Source organism: Caloenas nicobarica, chromosome 5 (genome assembly GCF_036013445.1).
Source record: "Caloenas nicobarica isolate bCalNic1 chromosome 5, bCalNic1.hap1, whole genome shotgun sequence".
NCBI lineage: Eukaryota > Metazoa > Chordata > Aves > Columbiformes > Columbidae > Caloenas > Caloenas nicobarica.
In genome coordinates, this window is record NC_088249.1 from 18,580,260 (window position 1) to 18,597,388 (window position 17,129).

The 17,129-nt window shown below is 39.2% G+C and overlaps 1 protein-coding gene across 2 annotated transcripts in view; it reads left to right on the top strand.

Moving 5' to 3' along the window:
* Window positions 1-3,122: 3,122 nt before the first annotated feature.
* Window positions 3,123-17,129, top strand: part of PTPN21 (protein tyrosine phosphatase non-receptor type 21) — a 47,503-nt gene continuing 33,496 nt past the window's right edge. For both annotated transcript variants that reach the window (XM_065636985.1, XM_065636986.1), the window contains exons 1-2: window positions 3,123-3,568; window positions 7,178-7,551. In XM_065636985.1, the coding sequence (XP_065493057.1) occupies window positions 7,372-7,551 (180 nt within the window). In that variant the 5' untranslated portion in view covers window positions 3,123-3,568; window positions 7,178-7,371. The remainder of the gene's footprint in view (window positions 3,569-7,177; window positions 7,552-17,129) is intronic.

The window sequence follows — 17,129 nt, forward strand, 5'->3', positions numbered from 1 at the left end:
AGATAACCTAGACTCATTATTGCTAATGATCTGAGCTGTATGCCTGACTATACTTGTAATATACTGGTGTTACAGTGAGATACAACTAGTAACAGATTAGTTTAATTACAGCATTCCGTTTTAACCTTCAAGAGATGTATTTTGCTCTCTTGAGATTTCAAGTAAGTTGCATTACTTTACTATTGGAACAAGAAAAATACTTATTGAGGGACAAATGTAGGATTTGAGTTTATTTCATAACTAACTAATGGATTTACTTTAGAAAGACATATGGTGTTTAAGAAGAAAATGTATCCTTTGTGAATAACAACAGGAGCTCATTGCTTGAAGTTCAGCACTGCATTACGTGTAGGAAAACGGCATGTTTTCTTCTAATAGGAAAATTCTATAAACTTACTTAGTTATTTAGTAGAATATTGTTGAACATTTTACAGTGTCTTATAAGTAAAAATGAATCTTGAAACCATGAAGGTTCAAGCATGTAGCAGACATACTGTATGCTCATTTTTCTAGCACCTTCCATTCTCTCCACTACCATCAAGAAGCATGTAACGATGCATAAAGACCCAGCTCTCTCTTGCTTTTTCACAAATAAAAATGGAATGGTGAAAAAACAGGGAGGCTTCAGACACAGAGGCAAAACACAGGAGTGATGGATAAAGTGAATTTGGCCAGAGAACAGCTTTAATAGTCACATGTAGAATCAGAGGTATTCTGACTTTTCAGTTCATGAAGTCACTATATTGCATGGCTAGTGAGTAAATCAAGATATTTTTCCACATGAATTCTTCATTGTTTCAGCATCCTGGGAATGCCCCTTTAACTAGTAGTTTCTGGATTGTCCTGCCTGTGTTTTTATTACAAATGGATAACTCTCCAGTAGGCTGAGTAGTGCATCCATGCGTACCACTTGTCTGCCCGGAGGGTGACTGATTCTGCTTCCTATTTGGCTCACTTCCAACTTTCTGTCTTACCATTAGTCAGTGCAAAGACCTGATGCTGGACAGAGTTCCCAGAATCAGAACAAGGTGCATACTTGCGTCAATCTTCACCCTGTTGGCTGACATAGTCAACTGCAATCACGTGTTTGGACCAGGATGGAAAAAAAACCCACCACCACCCTGTTCCAGAAGGGGAGATGTCGATAAGAACAAAGTAGATTTATCCCTGTTCCACTATGGGCAGGCAGAATTCAACCTAATAGGCAAAACCTTTTTTTTTTGTACTTACAGAACAATGGTTGCAACATTCAGCTGCAGGATATTAGTGTTTTCCTCCCATAATCTTCAACAAGAGAGTAAAGAGTACAGTAAAAGATGCGGGTGTTTCTATCCATGCATGTCATGAGTGTTGACCAGGGATTAAAGAGGAAAAGCACAAGCACAGAACTGGGGTAATCATTCTATGTCTTATTGATGTGATTTTATCAGAGTTCATCACATGTTCATGGATGCCGTTTTCTCTTTGTACTTTAATAAATTTATTAGAGTTGATAGTTGGAGCAAAGCAGGTAAGGGAGAGATGATGAGGCAAAAAATGAGATAGGGCAAAATGGAGAAAGTGCAAAAAACCACAAAGTTAGGATACAAACTGGGGTTATAGAAGCAGAAAAATTAAAAAAAAAAAAAAATCAGGAATAAAAGTCTGATGAGCTTCAAAAGGAGAAAATGTAGGCTGCAGAGGAGCATACTGACAATGTCCGGGCTGTCTCTTTTAAGATGAGGTGGTGTGTTTAAATGCAAAGAAAGAAAATGCAGCAAGGACTAACTATGGAAAATAAGAAAACTCTAATAAATGCAACTTCTAGGCAGGGAATAAGGCAGGAAATGGGTGTGATAAGATTTACAATAGGAAATGTGACAGATAAGAGAATTTAGACTTTGTTTCCAGTATGAATTGTTTAGAAGTAGGAGAGGTTGCCGCTGTTACCCTGAATTTCCAAGGCTTGAATTTGTCATGTGTTGTATCAGTCCGTTTTCTCTGGCGAGTAACCATAGTTCTGTCCTGCAGCAGATACCATTAGAAAAGAGTATTCATTTAGATTAGTTCAAAGTTATTTTATTTTACTCTATATAAAATTCCCTTGGATTAGTTCTTTTTTTTTGCTTATGGGCTGCTCATCATAACTATGCTTGATATACAGAAGGGAAAAAAAAGGGATATTCCCCTGATCTGAGGAAAGACCATTGTGTCTAAGAAATAACTTGGAAGAATTCAGCATAGTACGAAATTACCTACATATTTCAGCTTAGTGATCTCCTGAGTAACATGCTATTCGCGTAGTAGATCTGCAGGTTAGACCTGCTCAGACAGTAGCGTGTTTGTGTGCTTTACATTACTTAAACACTTTCTAAGTTTTACCCTTCTGAGTCAGTGTTCACACACTCACTTTACCTTGTTCCTCGTCGCTGACCCGTTTCAAGTTTGTATGTGCTTTTGCCTGGCTCACACAATGTGGAGAGCCATAAAATTCCAAATTGCATACGACTGCTGATTTCACACCCATGCAAACACACACACACACACACACACACACAGGTCTCCATATATTTGTAGGACTGGAGTGCAGCCCCTTTTAGGATGTTTGCATTGGTTAAACACTAAGTATTACTTAACTGATATGCATTTAATGCTTGCTAAGACAATTGTTATTAAGGGCAAAATTTCTACTGACACCTTTAGGAGATTTAAGTCCAGACAAGGGCTGAAAGATGAATCTTTAGTCTGTGTTTTCTTGTTTTGTGTATTACCAACAGCTGAAACTTTGCAAGGACTTTTGGTTTTAGCTGCAGATATAAATGTATGTGCACAGGTCATTTAATATGACACAGATTAAACCTTGAAAATATTTCCAAGCTGCATGAAAACAAGACCAACAGAATTTTTGGTAAGAGATTTGCCTTAATTGGAAGTGCTTAAAATATATGATCATATGATTCAAAAAAGTGAGGATTGCCTGCTATTTGTTGTAACCCCTATTTCTGTAACGCCCCTGTAGCCAGAGAAGCAGCTGTTCATTGCTGACATTCTCCCTGCCAGGCATTCCAACTCTCTGAGGTAATGGGCTACAAGCATACGGGCCTTCGCTTTAATTCTTTCAGCGTATCCTTCCGCATGGATAGAGTGAGGGGAACGCCTCCAGGAAAAGAAATTAAATGCACACACACAGAGGCACACAGAGACGGGCGATTTGAAAATATTCCCGAGAACGCAATTTGCGCTCATGCAGCACAGCGTCACGTGAAAGAGAAAGCTGCCTGAAGAGCTGGCTGGCACAGGTTTATTTGGTTGTAATATTTTCTTCCACCCCCAGCTCTTCACCCAGTGGAATGATATCCAGAGCAAGTTTTTTGAGACAGGAAGTGAGGAATGTTTTCACTATGAGTGATCTGAGAAGAAGGTGGGTTAGCCGAGATAGCAGCTGTTTCGGACAAGAGGAACACAGTAAGTCAGCTCCCGAGGAATACAGATGAGATGGCTCCGGGAGAAAAAGGCTTGGAGTGCTCTGGGGTGTTTTTGGCTACACATATGTGAAAGCAGACTCGGTGTCTTTGGATTGCTGCACAAGGTAAGGGGAAAACAGGAGGCACAGTGGAAAAAATAGCGGGTGATCTTCTCTGCTGTGTACTGTAAGACTGGGGAGTCTCAAGCATTTAGTTTTTGAAAAGTAAAGGCTGTAGAACTGTTCTTCTGGAGGTAGGAGAGGTTTGAGATGTGTACTTCTTGCTGCTCTTTCAGTCCAAGAGTCACGTCAAATATTAACTGGTAAAACAAGGGGAGAGTGGGGCATTCTGTTCGGTTTGGTTTGGTTGTTTGGTGTTTATTTTTTGTTTTGGTTTGGTTTTTTGTCTCCCCAAATATTTCTGAAATAAATATATATGTTTTAAGCATTTTAAATTACAGGAACCGTTTTTCAGCATCAGATATTGCAGTTTTATTTTGTATGCTGTCATTCATACAGGCTGTTTAAAAAAATCTTTCTGAAGTAAAATACTAATTGTTGATGGGGGAGTAGGAGGTGTAAGTAAAGGAAAAAGATACTACAGGGCTCAATAATAATGTCTCAGTTATGACCAAGTTGCTGAAATTCTAATATAACCTTTTTGAAACTACGTGTTTGCGTTGAAATATAAATGTATAAAGTTTGACCACTAAAGACATTTTTAGCTGTTGTGTGAAAATTTCAGGCTTCCTAAATAAAGGCTTGTTATTGCAGAGGTCATCAATTGGATTTGTAACTCCTGGCTGTATGTAGTTCCTTTTTGCTACAGTAGCTTTATAACAATACAGATGCATCCGAATTTGAAGTAATGCAGAAGACAAACGTGAGAGCACCTAACATTGCAGAATGCACAGCTGCTGGATAAAAACAGCACAGCTGTGTTTGCAGGGAGTACACATGGCTAGCAGGAGAAGTTACTGAATGATAGTTCAGTGTGATTCATCAAACTTGCCTTTATTCTACAATATTTGTTATATGTCAGGAGTATTTTTTGAAGTTGGTCTTTTGTGACATGGACTGGAAGTTAGTCACTTAAGTTTTCCTTGTTATAAATGTGTTTCAGAAGTAATGAATATTAGCTCAGACGTGTACCGAGTTAAATCATTTAGGGTAAATGCTCAGTAAAACAATAAATGCAAGCAACAAATTTTAACCTGAAGAGCACTCCTAGCACATTCTGAAAATTCCGCTCTAAACTTTCTCCTGTGCTTGCATTGCAACCTGTCTGCACAGCAAAATAACTGAAAGTCTGAGATTGCCTAATGTCAGCATTAGATGGTTTGGAAATTTCATGTCAGGTCGGCCTCTGGTTAGTGATTTTTTCAAATTTTTTTTTCCATGCCCGTAGAATAGTTTTCTAAGGGCCTGATGGTGGCATAAAAGTTTGAAGGTCTTTCATATTCAGTGGTACTACATGAAAATGGAGATTAAAACAGCACAGAACTTCTGACTGCAGCTTTCAAAAAGATGAGGAAGTTGGTTTTTCTCATTGCCGCAGAACCAAAGCAAGCGCGTAACTGTGCACAGAATGTGTTGGAAAACAGGCCCCAGGGACATGAGCTGAGGTCAGTCAGTCAGAAGTTTCTCTGCCAGGAATAAACCCAGTGCGAGATTCTGCTGGCAGCAGGCAGGGAACTAAAAGCTTCTGTCTGTAGAGCATTCCTTGCATGCTGCTCTGGGGAGGCAGGATTTGGAGGATCAAAGTGCGGAGTGAGTAATAAAGTGAGGACTCCCCACATATCCCTAAATTTTTCAGGGAAACCTGTTGCTATCAGTTGTTATTTATTCTGCAGCTGCATGCAGAAATACATTATTTACCATTTGGGACGGGGTTTTTTTTAAATTCAATTAAGATTTTTAGGTAGTATCTGTTGAGGATGAGGATTGTGTAGGATGGTAGAACTGCCTCGGGATTGCTAGAAAAGTGGTCACGCAATATGCGTATGGTCATTCTTTGGAGAGGAGTTGCAAAGATGTCACTGAGGAAAAATGCCGAGCTGCCTCCTCTTTCTGGCTGTTTCAGGCCCGTACGTCGTTCTGCCCGCCTTTCGGTGCCGTGCCGCTTACGAGGGAGTAGGCAGCCTGATACAAGATTTTCAACCGGAAGAGTTTGTGGTTGTGTTGAATAACATTAAATCTCTAGATATGTATATAAATGTATGCGACTATTTGTTTATAGCTTTGCCTTTGGGTGTAAAAACAGGTGTGCTAGGAAGACGACTTCTTCTGATTCCCCCACCCCGAATAAATGAATGTTATTCCTGTCTGATAATTTTAAGAGTCTCCAGAAAAAAATTTATGCCTTTTAAAATGTGCTACTAATACGTACCAGCCTGGAAAAAAAAAAAAAAAAGGAAAAAAAAAAAAAAGGTAGGTGGGTGTTTTCTTTTTCCTCTCCGGCGGTGCGGCGCTGCCACTAGAGGCCCCCAGGCCGAGCTCCCCACGCCGGCAGCCGCTGACAATGACGGGAGGAAGCCGAGCTGTCCCCGGGCGGCCCGGCCCGCTGCGGCTGCCGAGGCCCGGAGGCCGCTGCCGAGGCCCGGAGGCCGCTGCCGAGGCCCGGAGGCCGCTGCCGAGGCCCGGGGGCCGCTGCTGAGGCCCGGGGGCCGCCGGCCCGGCCCCGCGCTGCGGGGCGGGCCCGGAGGCGCTTGGCGGGGCCGGGGGACCCATCGCCTCAGCCCCGCGGCGAGGGCGGCGGTTTTATCCACCGCTTTCAGTTCCGTGGCAGCCGCAGCGCCCGGGCTCCGTGTAGCGACTGCTCTCAACGCGCGTACTTCTGCAGGAAAAAAGAAAAAAACCCAAAACACCGTATTTACACAATGCTTCTATTTTGCATCTCCCAAGAGTGACACTCGAAAGAGGAGAACGGCAAAGCTTGTGTGTTATGGAGTTGACAGGAGAGGAGGCGTGATGGTGTTTGCAGAAGGTGGGGAAATGGGTGGCTACCTTTAGGCTGGGATTTATGTATGTTTTTCACGGAAAAATTAGAAAATAAATGGTTCTGAGAGTTCACATACTCTCTGGGTGAGGCAAAGAGTAACCAGAAACCTCACACGGCAGTTTAGCATAAAAAATAATGGTACAGCTAGCTGTAATTCAGGGAAAATAAAAGGAATTGGATTTTAATTGTCTGGTAGGAAATTGCTAAGGTGTGAGCTTTAGTGCCTCCCTTCCTGCCTTTCTTTTTTTTTTTCCCTTAATCATTTATGGGGCTTGGTTTTGTGTTCAATCCAACAGATAGCAGCTGAGGCTGCATGCTGTTCTGAAAAACAAGGCAGATTGCTGGTTTTGCTCTAAGAAAATGGCTTTGTTCAGTATTAGAAATACCTTGGGCAACTCGGGCTTGTAGAGGTATTTAATTTAAATACTGATTCAGTTCAGAAATACTCATTTTAAGACATTGCAGCCATATTTGATTAAGACTCTTTACTCACTTGCGAGTATATTTAAAACAAAAAAAAATCAACTTGCCAGAGATTGGTGTTGTCTGTGGAAAAACCAGAAACCCTGGTGCTTATTTCATTATTCGAATGCATAACAGTGCTGCATTTTGGAGAAGTAGACTGATTATTTAGATTTAGAAGAAATATACATGTTATTTTTCCCATGTTACCATTCCCCTTTCAGTCAAGAGCGTTTCTGATTCTTGTATTTATTCTTTTTGCTCCTTACTAGGATACCAGTGGATGCCCCTTCTACCTGTCTCTTGGTGGAAAACCTGCTTGTCTTTAATGGATACTGCTGCTGGTGGTTGATCTCTGGAGACTTTACAGCTCCTTCCCTTTTGAGAGGAGACAGCTTCTTGCCCCCTCTCAAGGTCCCGGTGGCGGTAGCTTTTTATCAGTAACCATCTGTGGGGGAAAAAGAAGATGCCTCTACCTTTTGGGTTAAAATTGAAACGAACTCGACGTTACACGGTGTCCAGCAAGAGCTGCTTGGTGGCTCGTATCCAGCTGCTCAACAATGAATTTGTGGAGTTCACGCTGTCGGTGGAAAGCACGGGCCAGGAGAGTCTGGAAGCCGTGGCTCAGAGGCTGGAATTGCGGGAGGTGAGTGAACTGCCGAGCGAAGGCATGATTTTTGTTTCGTGCTAGATGACCTGTGTGGTGAATCCTTACCATTTATTCAGTTTATTTGTTGGAGGAGATATCCTGTGTTCTTCTTGTTTCTTCACCTTCTGGTCTTGATGGGGCCGTGGCTTGCTCCAAATTGCCAAACTGGTGTTACAGAGCTAGGGAATGCCCAAGGGGGAGGACATGAGAGAAGTGGCAGTGAATAGAAGCTTACAGCTATAAACAAAGCGACTGTTTTTTTTAAACCTGACAATGCTGAAAACGCTGCTCAAAAAACCACATAAAACAACAACAAAAAAATTTCTGCCTAGGCAACATGGTTAAGAATTACTGCAAGACTTGAGACAACTTTTAGCTAAGGATACAAAAGAGGGTGTAGTTTGTGTGCATGTTTTTTTTTTTTTTTGATGGATTAGTGCTGTGAAAGAACCTGAAGCACAAAACGTGATAAGTGTACCAGTGACCAACTATTTGTATTGCTTGTTCAAATACCACAAACATGTTTGCAGACACTGTCTTGGAGCAAGCATATAGTAATTCAGATCGAGTGCTGGCCTCATGAGGAAACATGGTTTGCACTAGTTGAATCTGTATATATCTGTGTAACTTGTGGGTTTTTTCCCCCAAAAATTCCTACTTGCTATTCTGAAGGGTCCTTTTGCAACTGAAATTTACTCTTCTCCCACACATTTAGTAATGATTCATACATCTCCTGTATTGAGTGAATTACCTCAGAAATGCTGAGCTGTGAAATGTTATTCATAGAAATCTACATAGATTACCAATGTATGAACCAATGTCATTGTTTTATAATTTTGTTGAACACAGGTGGATTTGATTGCAATACTTGAATTATCTTGATCCTGTGTAAACTGACATTTTCCACTAGAGTCTCAAAAGGTTTAGTTCATTTTGCAGTCATTAAACTGTGACATCATTTTGGGGGGCAGGAGAGAGAAAACTTGTAATAAAAGTTCAGTGTTGCTAACATTTTTCTGAAAAAGATGCTTTTGTTTTGTTATGTAGTCTGCCATATAATGGTGTTTTGAATATGGGATTCAAATGCAGGATTAGGTAACCAAAATAAGAGTAATTGTGACAATAATTATCTAATAACTATGACTTTTAAAAAATGTTATGTTTTCATTGTCAAGCAGTGGCAACTGCTTATAACTTTGCTCAAATACTGAGCAAATAAATTTAGGACTCAGTCCTGCAAACTTTTATTACTGTACACAGTGTGCATTACTGCAGGATTTCTCAGTAGGAAATACTATATACAGTCAGGGTTTTTTCAGAAATATTTTTTGCTTGGAGAATAATAAATAAATGAAATAGATGTGAATCCATTAACCTCTAAGTGGTTGTTTACTGTGGTTGTTTTCAATCCCAATATGCATTCTTTCAGATTGCCCAGATTTTTGTGTGTGTGTGTGTGTTCAGTTATTTTGGAAAAAATGCAGTTCTGTGCAACAGTATGACTTCTTTTTTTTATCTTGCTCTTTCTAGCAAAAGGAGAATCTAACAACTTTTGTAGCCTTAGTATTTACTTAGAACACATCAGGTATCATATATTTAGAATTCATTTATTATTGTATGAATGGAGTTTGTCAGTTTTATCTATCCACTTTCAGATGTCACTGCTAAGTCAACAGAAGGTAAAGAATTTAACTATATTTGGTTTGCAAAACGCAAAGGCTTTGTCTTCCTGGATGATGACTGCTAGCTTTTATTGAACTAGTCACAGCACATTGGAGATTCAGGTTTTATTCAGCTATTCTTTATTATCTCTTTCTTTGTAGCTACTCCTAAAAATCTGGGTATTAAAAAAAAAAAAATGAGAGGGAAAGATGGCAATTCCCTCAATTAAGAGTCGTATATCAGACTAAGGGAGTTGACAGTACACTATTGAACTCTGAGCAGATTCCTTCAGTCATGCATTCTTGCATGGATTATTTTGGCAGGAAAATGTGTTGCAATAAAAAGGAGTGGAAAGCAGGGATATAAATTACTTTCCAGAGCTTGCATTCAAAAAATGTTGTTCTGCCTTTAAATAGTCAGGTTTGCCAAGTGGATACGGGGTCATTCCTGAGTGCTGGCTTAGTAGATAGTTTTCAGAAAGAAAAATTGTCTCAGCACTTTGTTTAAATCTGCAAAACCAATATTAGTCCTTGATACTGTAAAATACTAAGTCCTTTCTATAAGATGTTGCATACTGTAAATGCACTAAGCATCCTTAAAGCGTGAGTGTGAATTCAAAGTGTCAAATGTGAAAAGGTAACTGTTTAATACAGAGGCTTTAAGCAATTATGAAAACAGAGACATCCGTTTCGGATTGGTGTATATGGGCTACGCAGTTATGACATGCGGTTCTCATGCACATTCGAAACAGTTTATTGCAGGAGGTATGAGGGGAATCTCTGTCTCTTCACACATTGAATAGTAAAATTCGTAAATGTCTCTTTCTCTCTGGCGTAGTCTGCAGTTACTGAACTCGGGCAGCGAATTGAATGGCTTACTTTTAATGCTGTGCCATCTTTTAAGATATTTGTTTTAACACATCCTTATGTGAACAAGTAGTCTTCAAATTATGCTTTGTGTGGCTAAACACTGGGTTTCTTTCGATTTTTTCCAATTAGTACTTCTCAGTTTCCAAGTTGTGTACTAGTACGGACACATAATTAGGGTTTAGGAAGTCTTAAGTATGTTGACAATTTTAGTTTTTTACTGTATGGTAGACTTCACATAAAAGTGAAATTAATGCATTAAACTAAGATTAATATCTTCTGGTATTCCCAGAAAGTGACTCCTCCACCATGGTTATGTAATCCAGCTCTCTCAAACTGAGAAATTGGGGAAAGAAGCCAAAGGGAACAAGGAACATAAGTCACCCTTTGTAGTGCAGCCTGTCTTTTATCCTGTGAGAGAACTATAACCAAACTTGATTTATGCAAAAAGCTGTATTTGTTGCAGAAAACCATTCTGGAATTACAAGTTTTGAAGAACAGCTGAGAGCTCTGATGGTTAACTAGCTCAAAAAGTATGTGCAACACTGCTCATCTTGCGTCTAGGGCATAAGTATACGAATTAAATACTTGAAAATATAGAAATGTTTTTTGTAACAGTTAATACAGCTAGATATCTGTAGGATGTTTGGCAGGACATGCTACAACTCATTTACCTCTCTTGCTGGATCTTTTATTTCTGTTTTCTGATACTGCTTCTAAACCAGAATGAAGGGGCAAATTCTGCTGCTGTGTACAAGCAGAGCCTGACTTAGCTGCAGATAAAATATGTGGTAGAGAATTGGGCCCAAGTACAAGAACTAATGGGAGGGAACCTCTGTGGAGAGTATGTGTTGTGCATGTGCAAGTTCCTGTGTTTGTTTTGGACGTGACTAGGGAAAAAGGAATCAAGGTTATCCAGATCCTGAATAACTTCGAAGTTCTGAAGCGGTGCTTCAGAAATGCTTGAACTATGCTGTGAAACTTTGCTCTGAATTCTGAAGTATCAGCTCGTGTTTGGAGAAAACACATAAAAATACCTTTATTTCAGTGTGGTGGTTTCTTAAATGTGTGGTTTGCATACATAAATAAAATAAGAGCAATTGCAACCATGTTCTTACATGTATATGTATCAGCAAACATATTGACTGGGAATTAAAAGGTGGGCATTGTCACTAACATAATTGTGTTTATGCCTTGTATCAAAGTTTGACAGCAATTTTAGCTAATGCTCGGAGAAATAAGAGGAGAAGCAGTGCTCATAGGTGAACCGCTATGGTTGCTTCTGTGAACCAAATTTTCCTTAAAATTAGGAAAAATTGTAATGGAGGAATGTATATAAGAATGATCAATTTAAAAGGTGCTACTTCACTGAAAAACAAACTTGACTCCATCTGAAACATATATAAACTGTAAGTGTGCTGTAATTGTAAATTAGGAGCCAAGATAGATTGAAGGACACAGCAGGCAGCCAAAAATCAGTAATTTCCTCAGTGCATTTATTGTAGTTCTTCCTTTTTCCGAAGGAAAAAAGCTATACATTCAGGTATAGGATTAGCACCTAGTCTTATTACACTGAGCACCACAAAATTAATGTTTTTCCATTAAAGCAATAGTGGCAATTAGGAAGCCTTGCCCCTGATTTCTTAGGCTTTTTTAATAACATTAGGTCAGAATTTGAATGTACCACCTGATTGTATTTTTTCACTGTCACAATGTCTTTGAATTGCTCTATAATTTTATACAAATTTTGACAGGTTTTCTTTACTTTTGAGGCAAATGCATTAGTTTATTGTTTAGCATTTTTAGACTACTTTGAAATTTTGCTTTTACCTGTTGTAAAGCAATCTGAATTTAGGTCTCATCACATTTCTTTTAATGTCAATTCTGTGTAAGATGTGAGTCAAAAGCGGGTGAGTCCATCCTTCTCGGAGCCTTGGACGGTGGTGCAAAAAAGTAACATAATCTAAAAAACAAACAAAAAGTATGATTATACATTTCTTGGGCACTTTAATTGATAACTGACGTGTTTCTGCATGAGGTTAAAACATGTTTTGATGGGGTATGTCTTCTGTACACTATAAAGGTATTGCTCTTTGGCTTGTAAATTAGCCAGTTTATCTAATGTACCAATGAGTATAATCTGCCTTGCCTATTAGAGACTGTTTATTCAAAATATTTGAAGGGTGTTAAACACAGTGTATTGTGATTTGTGCAGTGTTTTAAGTTGAATAAATTAGAGTATGTCAGATTACCTTGCAAAGTTTTGATTTTGTTTGTTTATTTCCTATCCCTGCTGTTTTGCTATAATCTATACTTGGCAATTGCTTTTTTAAATAGCATTTGTGAAGCCCATATTGAAGCAGTTAGGAGAAAATAATTGTGTGGGGGGGATATTGGGGAAAATGGTTTACATTATGAAAGAACTAAGACTTCAGAGTGACTTCTCTATATTCATATCACTGCTCTGCTAAATCCTCCTGCAGCTGCTGTTGAAGGTCTTGTCAGCACTAGAACAACAAAACTAGTCTAAGCAGAAGTATCCTGAAGTGAGTAGCTTCAAGGTGGGGAAAGGGAGGGATTTTGGTGAGGCAAGCCAGTGCTCCTCCTTTTTCTGCAAGAGGCAGCGCGTAGAGGGGGCAGCTTCCCACCGGTACATGGCAAGACTCACAGGTTTTTGTCTCTGCCACTTCCAGAAAGCCCTGGATCTTGTACGCCGGCCAGTCCAGGCTGCTCCGAATACTTTCTCCCCTAGAGAGTGGGAAGATTTGTGGAGGAGGTTGTCCGCTGTGATAAGAGTGGAGTTTCTGGAGAATTCTCAGGGCCTCTTGTCTCCTTCCGTAGTTCTTAACATTGGACGTAGGGTAAAGCTATCACTTGGTATCTGACAGTCGTGCATAGTACAAGATTATTGACCCCGTTCTCCTGCATGCAGCATGTTTAAGCTGTGATATCCTGATGGCAGAAGCTGGTTTGTATCCAAGCATACAATAAACCTAGACGCAGTGGAGCCCTTGGGCTAACTGGGATTTTATAAGTCCATCTGCAGAGTTTATCCTTGAATAATGAGAAGGTGTTTGCAGCACTCTGTTCAGGAAAGCCTTATGGCTGGTTTTATTTGTATGTACCAGTGTAAAAAAGGAAAAGCCTGAAAATATTTTTTGATTGCATTATTCTCTAAACCCTGTTCTTTTTTTCTTTTTTTAAATTTCTTGCCTCACATCTTCGGATGGTGGTCCCTCAGGTCACTGTGCTCTGGAGGCAGGTAGCAAACTGCTTTAATTAGAAGACATGGTATTAACAACTAGAAAACAGTTCTCTTTTCCAGTCTATTTGTAACCTGTTAGATACTGTGTAAGATTTATAATATAGGATATGGAAATTAGCTGGGAAATATATAATTAAATACATAAGTTCAAAGTAAACTTCGAACACCGCTATCCTTCAGGGGAATGTGTGCTATTTGTCCTCCCTGCTTCCATCTACAAGAAGTGGTTGGTTGTGGGTTTCTTTTTTTCCCTTTAGTCTGAGGTTTTCTGTAGAACGTTAGGGGATTTGTGTGGTGTGGTGGCAGTGCTAGTGTTTTCTCAAAATCGTGGGAAACATAACTTTTTCTTTATATTGGCAAAAAATGAAGGCACAGTCGAGTTTGGGGATCATAGGTGCTGTTAAGCTCAAGTGAGAAGATAACACACATCTGATATCTGGCATATGCATTTACCATTTTTATTTCTTTTCTAGATAGTGTAAACTATGACCAAAATAGACCCTGAGATTCTATATTAAAATGTTTTTGTGTACTGCTAATCAGAACAACTGATATATACAAGTTATGTTTAGATTAGAGCCAAAGTCGAATTACATTAGAGATGAGGTTGATCCATATTAAGGAAAATAAAATTAAGTGCAGCAATTAGTTGTAACTAACTAATACCAGGCGGTTGGTACAGGGCAGGAGGACTATCTCTTTGATTCCATTTCAAATTATAAACCAGGTGAGGAACAGCAAATATCCTCAATAGATGTAGAAACTGATGAGAATTTTAAGATTTTAAGATCAGTTTTTAATGGGTTTGTGAAAGATAACACTTAAAAAAAAAAAAAGGTGTTATTTAATTTACATCAAATTATTTCTCAGTAAGCTGTTTCTCTTGTCAGCACCAATTCCATAATAATGTAGAATCAGATAGTAGTTTAAGTCGGAAGAGACCTCTGAGGGTTGCGCGATCCTGCCCTCTACTCCAGAGGGTCGGTTTGGATTGGGTGGCTCAGGGATTCCTGGGTGAGTTTAAATGCCTCCAAGGATACAGATTTTACACCTTTTTTTGGCTACTTGTTCCAGTGTCTGCCTAGTTGTCTTGTGAATTTTTTTCTGATCTAATTGGAATTTCCCATGTTGCAGCTTGTGCCCAGTGCTTCTCATTCTTGCAGTGAGCACTTCCAAGAAGAGTCTGGCTCTGTCTTCTCTAAACCCTGCTGTTAGGCAGCTGAAGCCCACAGTAAGATTTTACTTTAGTCTCATCTTAGGACTGATCAGCACCACTTCTCTGACTCTCATCATACATCATGTCAAAAGACAGAGTATAGTCACCCACGATAATGTAGTTTTGTGGCACTCATAGCTGAGGAAGCTCCTTAGCTTAGCTTATGAAGCCTGGTTGATTTCATGGATGAAGTCACTCCCACCAACTTGTGAGCTGGAATGCTGTATTGGGCTTTTGGTACTTCTGCGTTCTTGATAACTCTTCAACATTTATGCAAAAATGCTTACTATTCCTGTCCACAATGACAGGAAGCAGCTAGGTAGAAAGTAACTGTGCAGAAATCATATGTTCTTTTTATTTCTATTTGGTTTTCTTCAAAAGGGTTGGGCCATGAATAAGTCACTAAAATAAATGAACTTCAAAGTAGCGTTAATCTTAACAGCTTAACATATTTTAAGAATTATGTCACGACATGCTTTTTAGAATTGGGTGTTGTCCTGAGCTACTAATAATAAAATGTTTTAGCAATGAATAAAATTGGATTCTATTTTAATCAGTGTGAATATTCTGGAGTGCATAGGCTCCTCTGAAAATTCACAGGATCAAATTCTGCCCTTGAAGTCAAGTGAAAGGTTTGCATACAAGTTAGAAGACAAGCTTTGGTCCACAGTGTTTTGCTTGGCTTTTCATTTCATTTTCGATAGTCCAGCTTGGAGTAGTTTGAAAGGGGAAATGCCGTGGCAGAAAAACCTTATTTAAAGATATGCTGGACTCCAGAGGGTATTTTAAAACACGGAAACATTTTTTTAGTCTGTAGTGCCAGTAACTACTCAGTTCTGTGCGTAGGCAAGAAAAAGTGGTCAGCGATTTAAAGAAACACACTAGTGCAAGTGATCATCATGTCTTAAAAATAGGCTATACATTTGGTTTAGACTTCAGGCTGTAGAAGCAGATATATATTACATCAGAGAGTTTCAAACAGTTGTGGTGTTAACACAAGTTTGTGCTCTTTCTCTCCTTACATTTCTGTTGCACGTCTGTGCTTCTTTGAGGCTTAAATACACCAAGGCTGCAGATGAAAGTTATTCAGACAGTCGCTTAGAAATTTTTGCACACATTTTTAGTTGGTTTCTAAAAGTGTTTCTGTGGTATCTTTTGTAGAAGGCTTTCGGTCTTTTTGGCGTACTTCCGTAGCTGTTACCCTTCGGTTATTGTCTCTGCCCTGGCCGCTGCTCCCCCCAGCAGGTTGTGGTTCAGCGTTTCAGATCATGCCCAGCCCGGGGCTGGTGGGCTGGCACAGCACAGTGGGTTTGCTTTTCTGAGCTCTTCCTAGTGGATCAAGTAGCTCATGGCATATAGTTCAACTTTAACTGTTATTTTCATTTTTTGGTCCTCTAGTTTACTTACCATCTTGCATTATGTATACATTACGTTTATAACACTCAGAAGTGACGGGATGTCAGCATCACAGTCTGACTTTGGCTTCTGTCACTGTGCACGTGGTGGTAAAAGTCTTGTCATGAAAGAGAAATACACCTTTTTACGGGCATTCCTTTTATTCAGTCTGCACAAAGGATTGAGGAGTAGTCATTTGGTACATTTTTTTCCTTTTCCATGTGTGTTGTTGCAGTGAACATATTATTTCTTTCTTAATGGAGCTTGTGTGGTACTACTGTTGTAATTCTTAACATCTTATGAAATCTTAAGATAATGTCTTCTCAATATCCTTGTGGGCTAGCAGAGGTTACCACACACTCTGTCTCCTGGTTGGGGGGTTGAAGCACAGAAATAAAAGCAAATGTTGCCTAAGGTAACAGCAAACTGTGCCCCTGGACTTAGAAATTTAGAAAACAGTGTTGTTTATAGTATTTGTATTCAAAGCCATATTTTGTTTGGCTTTATGACTTCTTAAATTTGGTTCTTGGTTTTCAGAATTCAGAAGTGAAGAGCACAGTGTCCACCAGTGAAAAACTTGAGTTTTAGGATTCGCTTTATAAGAGAACTGTTATTTCGGATGTGGGAATACAGTCTGTTTCTCTGTGGTGATTTTTAAACTTTCCAAACTATGAAACTATTTTGCATATGTCAGCATTCTACCTTCCCTCCAGATATATTCTGCTGTACTGAAAAACTGCTTTTTTTCTTCTATGAACAGTTTTAATTCAATTTAATTTTTGCATTACAGCCTACCTTTTGATCAAATAGAACCAGTGTTATCTTAGAGTTTGCAGAAGGGATCTCAGTTAAGGTTTAAATGGGCAGACTTTATCTTAACATTTTTTTAATCTTCTGAATACTGATTTTGCGATTGCATGGTAACAATAATTTTAATTTGGAGGGTTTTTTTTTTTTAACAATGGGAAAAAAGACCACCACCAAAATCCACCAACAATCTCTTAAAACCGTGTTGATGCTAATTTAGAGAGGGGCAAAGAAGTACATTTTGCCAGTATGCAACGTCAAAGGAACGTTATACCTTAGAATTGTCTCTAATTTCCCAGTTTCGCAAATTTCCTAGAGAAAATGCTTTTATGGCATGGAAGGTATTATTAATTTAATGTGCCCC